This window comes from Gossypium raimondii, chromosome 5 (assembly GCF_025698545.1).
Source record: "Gossypium raimondii isolate GPD5lz chromosome 5, ASM2569854v1, whole genome shotgun sequence".
In the NCBI taxonomy this organism is placed as follows: Eukaryota; Viridiplantae; Streptophyta; class Magnoliopsida; order Malvales; family Malvaceae; genus Gossypium; species Gossypium raimondii.
The window spans coordinates 1,211,338-1,217,337 of record NC_068569.1 but is presented as its reverse complement, the minus strand read 5'-3'; the positions used below and the strand labels follow the sequence as shown (position 1 = coordinate 1,217,337).

At 30.4% G+C, this 6,000-nt stretch overlaps 1 protein-coding gene across 2 annotated transcripts; it reads right to left on the bottom strand.

Annotated features, from left to right (window-relative positions):
- LOC105765951 (actin-related protein 2/3 complex subunit 3) lies at positions 1 to 1,958 on the bottom strand. Of its 2 annotated transcripts, none has more exons than XM_012585237.2 (5): positions 1,781 to 1,958; positions 1,391 to 1,476; positions 949 to 1,063; positions 585 to 854; positions 1 to 478 (listed from the first exon to the last, which is right to left on the bottom strand). In XM_012585237.2, the coding sequence occupies exons 2-5, from the start codon at positions 1,391 to 1,393 to the stop codon at positions 330 to 332; spliced, it is 537 nt and encodes a 178-aa protein (XP_012440691.1). In that variant the 5' UTR covers positions 1,394 to 1,476; positions 1,781 to 1,958; the 3' UTR covers positions 1 to 329. The 2 variants fall into 2 exon arrangements, with proteins under 2 accessions (XP_012440691.1, XP_052487640.1); XM_052631680.1 differs by having other exon boundaries at positions 1,785 to 1,958.
- Between the last annotated feature and the right edge of the window lie 4,042 nt (positions 1,959 to 6,000).

Below are 6,000 nucleotides of genomic sequence, written 5' to 3'. Positions count from 1 at the left end.
GAAAGGAAAAAGCTTGTTAATTTATAGAATCTTTAGATCAAATTAACATTCGGAAAAGTGGTTGCTGCTGATTGATGCTTTACCATCTCCCATTCTACTTTCTTTCAATCAAATCCACGTACAGAAACCAACAAGAAAGACAAAACAATGCACGAATTGCCAATAACTTCACAGTATAAGACGTAAGTGTCTTTGGTTTTTAATACGCAACTGCTGACATCAGTTTCCAATTAGTGAACTGGTTCTTTTTACTTTTATGTTGCAGAATGCATTCAAAACATGCTAGGTTATAATATCAAAATTTCAACAGGCTTATCACATGTAAAAAGTTATTTATCAAGAAGAGCAATGTTCATGAATTTCCTTTTTGCAAATGCTAACCACCACTTATTTGGTGTTCCATTAGGCCTATATGCAACACCCAACAGTCTCCCACTCGTCTCTTCTCTTATTTGCTTCAGATAATCCCTCAGCAATTCTGCATTTTAAGAAACCAACAATTTACATGATACTACAAGTTCAATAATGCATGTGATATTTAATATTGTACCAAATAAAAAAGGGCAAACATTAAGGAGATTTACCTGCTTCCTGTTGAGACTGTGGAAGAGAAAAGAGCCCTGTAAAAGGAAAACCAGATTCACCAGGTATGGTAACATTTTCCACTCCTAAGTTAAGAATTGCCTTAGACCCCTCAGCCAAGGTTCTACAACCTTCAAGCTTCTTTAGAGACAGATTTATGTAGAATGTCAAATATATAAGGAGCTTATCTGCAGGGCCTTTAATATCGAAGTTCCTAAAGAAGACATTGCAACGAAAGAATGTGATGGCTTCATCAACTATATCCGTTTTGCCTGCAAACAAAACAATACCATCTTGAATTACCAAATCAAAGATTTGAAAAAGGACAACTACACAATGATGCTGATTAAAGAACATAAATCCCACCTTGTTCTGAAACAGGAGCAGGACCAGGACCCTTTTTACGACTTTTCAAAGGAAGTAAAGGGCAGCCACAGGCTTTAGTAATTCCTTCCTCATCAGCAAAAGTAGAATGATAAACCTGCCCCTCATTTATTTCCAAGTGAATATGAACAAAAAGTTACCATAACTAAAATTGTTATGAATTATCTGTACTATTATTTAAGAGTTTACTGAATTTGTCTCATCGATAAGAAATGTACTAGAAAACCAAAAGTTAAAATAATTAATAAATAACTACACTTTTAAACCCATCATCATCATCATTATTATTCTAAATTTTACTATTTCCAACCAAAGCTTTATTATCATTAAACTTTCTAAGGAAAATTTGTTTTTCACCCGTATCATGCACATGCTATGATATAATATATATGTAAAGGAAAGAGATTGATTTAGATTTAGATACCATTTTCGTTTGAATCCCTTTGGCAAATAAACGAAATCAAGCAATTGGATTTTTCACAAGAAGGAAAGTGGGGTAACCAAATAATTCTGCAAAGAACAGCAGCACAACATCAAATTACAGTCAACAGTAACGATTTATCCACAAAAAAAAAACACGAAAATTTGCTATCAAGAACATGATAAATACTAAATTGAGACGGTTACATTATAATGCCATTGTGCAAGACTTGAAATCTTTAAAACACACAAACCCATCAAATTAGAGAAGCCATGAAATATGATATTAATGCAGATTGTTTAGAGGAATGGGAAATCGTTTCATTCTCTATGATGCATAAACAGATATAAACATGTAAATAGCTTAAGTTTAACAACAGGAGAAGAGATGTACCGACAATTTTTTCCTTAGGAAATTTTCTGGGTGATCTTGAATTGCAAAAATGAACCAGGTGGGCGTTGGTGCCATGCAATCATATAGCTAGAAATGGGGAAAAGACACGAAAAAAGATCGGGCAAACTTACAACCAACAAAAGCTTTTCAACAGCAAAATTTTCTCCTGCCTTTGAAATTTGAGCTTTGACTAGTTAAATGGGCTGACTTTCTTCCACTACCATAAGAAAGCGATTGAAGTTTGGATATGATCGAACTATAAGGCCTACATCAAGAATGAAACACAAAGCCCAAAATAGTAAAAAGAAAAAAGAAAAAGAAAAAGATATTCGTATAGGTTTTTTTTTCTTTTATAGGTTTTTAGGTTTTATTAAACATAAATATAATTTTAGTATTTTATAATAATTTGCTATATAGACATATGTAGTATAATTTCTTTAAGGATTAGTTTTTCTTTTCACTATAATCCATCTCATTAGCACACTTCATTTATATTTAAACACATATCCTATTATAAATTTTAAATGATTGGTATTGTAACACCCCCTACCTATATTCGTCACTGAAATAGGGTACGAGGCATTACCGGAGTTTTCCAAATTAAATTTTCCATTATTACGAGTTAAATACTATTCTTTTATTGAAACATATTATTACGTCCCTTAGATGGGCCTCCGAAGCCCAAAACATACACTGATATCAAACCAAATCAACCAATTCAATTCAACATATTTTCAAGATAGATTTACGCATATCTATAAGATAACCTCATCACATACCAAAACTAGGATTTGATAACCATACCAGTGGCTAACTTTACATTCATTTCACACTAACATTTACTTTATCAACTTATACACGCCATTGATTTCCAAAATAAAGTTTCTTAATATACCAAAATGTTGAAGTTGATAGTGTGATGTGTCTCCGACCAAATCTGACCTCCGAGCTCTTAATACTACGAATCAGGGAAAAAGGAAACAGGTTAAGCACGTTGTGCTTAGTAAGCTCATGTAACAAGAATTATACTTACCTAATATTTTCAATACAATACAATAAATATTCATACATCCATTCAATCTACCATTTGCCTATCACACACAAACTCAACCAAAACATTAATCAAATAGCATCATATGAGTTCAATACAAAGATTAATGATTGATGAACTCATCAATTCCATGTTTTCTATTACCCTTATTATTTCTCATATTTATCCCATTGAATTTCTTAGAATTTCGATGGATTTTCAGAGGTACACTTTTAGCGTAATATTCTAGGTCCGTCAATTCATATTCATGTGCGCACATTTCCATTTCAGAGAGCAAACTCCCGCGAACCTCATCCTTATAGCGAGATTACCAGTCCAGGCTAAATCCCCTGCAATGACAATTTACTCTAATGAGCTTGGATTTGGATTACTAGTCCAGGCTAAATTCAAACCCTAATTTGGATTATCCGTCCGGGCTAAATCCATTTTACACACTTTCTTCGGGAGGGTAATATTAGGATAGGATCATCCGCCTGGGCTAGATTTTTTTTTTACCGTCAATTCCTTTTTAAAGATCCATCGAATTTTCCTTTCATTCAACTAAGATTTCTTCCCTTTTTTATCAAATATATCAATGTTTCATCAATTTTCATACAATGAACATTTAAATCATATTCACATCAATAACATACATTTCAAGCATTTAAGAATATAATTCAGGTTACAAGAACTTACCTCGATACTTATTCGTATTCAAAAATCTACTAATCCCGAAATTTTTCCTTTCCTCGATCTAGATTTGTATTTGAATTTTTTGGATCTAAATAAATAAATTTAATCATCAATTTAATACATATCATGTTCATATGTAACATTCTCTATAATTCCACTATTATTTATAGTTCATTTAAAGCTGTCTACTTGAGTCGTAGTCACTAAATTATTTACATCTCAAGCTACAGAATTTAAAATTAAAAACTGCTTGGTGTTTCTGAAACTAGACTCAAATACCTTTCTACCATAAAATTTTCAGAATTTTTGGTTCAACCAATAAGTACAGTAAAATCTTCAAACTTACCCATATTCTACTGTCTGACAGCTACGACATTTCTTTGCTAAAAACTAATTATCTCTTAGTAAAAAATTTGGATGATGTTTCCGTTTGTTTCTATTGAAAAAAGACCCATTAATAATTTAAACATGTAAATTTTAACCCCTAATTATTTTTCTTCAATTCTTGATGATTTTCCAAAGTCAGAACAGGGGAACCCGAATTCATTCTAACCTTGTCTCACAAAATTTATTATATCTCATAATTTACAATTCCATTACTTACACCGTTTCTTCTATGAGAAACTAGACTCAATAAGCTTTAATTCCATATTTTGTTCATTCTCTAATTAGATTTTCACAATATATGGTGATTTTTCAAAGTTAGTCTACTGCTACTGTCCAAAACTGTTTTAGTGCAAGATGTTTATTACTATATTTCCCCTAAGCTTTTAATAAATGATAACTTCATCCCTACTCAATTAACCTCTCAATTGAGCTGATTTTTCTCAATTAACACTTTATTCTATCACTTTAAACTACTTTATAACCTCTGGGAATCAAAATTTGGGCACTAGACTTTAATTCTAACTTTTTCACAATTAGGTCTTAAAAATCAATTTCTATTGAAATTACCTAATAATATCATCTCATAAACAAATTAAAACTTCAATTTCATGCTGTTTCATCATAAAATTACAGCACTCAACCATGGTGAGTTTTAATTTCATCCATAAAATCAAAAACTAATGAATTTAATAGTAGAACCTAGTTGTAAAAGTTTTAAAAACACAAAAATTACAACAAAAAGGCAAGGATTAACTCACTTGGTGAAAAAATTATGAAATACCAGCTTAAAGAACCCATCCTATGGCGTTTTGGCTGATGAGAATGAAGAGAAATCACAAGAAATCTAGATATTTCTACATTAGTCCTAATTTTATTTAGTTAATTATGTAATATTCCAATTTTGCCCTTAAATCATCCATTTACTTGCTGATTTCATGCCCTTGCCGTCCAGACCAAATAAATTTTGGGTCTAATTTCCTTTTAAATCCTTCCTCATTAGACACTTAAGCTATTTAATCATCCCAACCAGCTTTACACCTTTTCCAATTTAGTCCTTTTCATTTAATTTACTACCCAAACATTAAAATTTTCTAACGAAATTTTAATACCACATTACTAACGTTTCATAAATATTTATAAAAATATTTTCGACTCGGTTTTACGAGATTGAGGTCTCAATACCTTGTTTTTACCCAATTTCTTCAATAATTTCTTTTCTAACTAACCATTAAATCGGTAAAATTTTTCTATCTATATTTTTATACGATTTTCTTATCATATCAATATTCATGCAAAAATATTAAAATAAACTTCTCTTTAAATTGAATTTGTGGTTCTGAAACCACTGTTCTAATTACCTTAAATTTAGGTCATTATGTATAACATATTATTAAATTAGAAATTGAAAGAATTAGTTGAAACCTTTAAAAATTGAAAATCTAAAATCGTTAAAACCCAAAAATTTGGATTTTTAACAAAGAAGTGGGTTTGTGTTGGTTCATTTTAGACTCGTTCTAATTTATAAACTCTTGCTTAATATTTGAGGATTGAAAAAATAGGTTGAAAGAAATGAGTTTAAGTAAATAAATTAGATTTGTTTAAACCAAAAGTTGGGTTTACACGCCAACATGAGCTTAATCTGATTAGTTTTCTAATTATATTATATATTATATTAATTATATTTGGACATACTATCTAATTTATACCATATAAAAATTAAATTTATAATAATACTATAATGTAAATATTAATTTTTGTGGATTGCAAAACTATAATAGCCCGAATTTGGGGCTAGTTGAATAGTGGTTTCAGGGCCACAAATTCGACGAGAAAAAAATTTATTTTTATTATATTTTTATGGTCTGCGATTCCACAAAACGATTTCGTGAAAATTTTGTTTGAAAATTTTGACGTTTGGGCACTCAATTTAGTCAAAAGAACTAAATTGTAAAAAGTGCAAAAGTTGAGTTCTATATGTTAGAGGTGTCCAATTGTTATGAAATTTTAAATTTGAGGTCTTTATATGGTAATTATACCATTGGTTAAATTGGTGGATAAAAATGGGTATGGTTAGGCATGTTTCCAAAGTTTTTCATTAAGGGCATTTTAG

What these genes read in the sequence shown, in the direction of transcription:
- LOC105765951 (XM_012585237.2), bottom strand. An exon ending in TGCTCCTGTTTCAGAACAAG is followed by an intron (nt 855 to 948) that starts GTGGGATTTATG and finishes TTTTGTTTGCAG; the next exon opens with GCAAAACGGATATAGTTGAT. An exon ending in ACAGTCTCAACAGGAAGCAG is followed by an intron (nt 479 to 584) that starts GTAAATCTCCTT and finishes CTTAAAATGCAG; the next exon opens with AATTGCTGAGGGATTATCTG.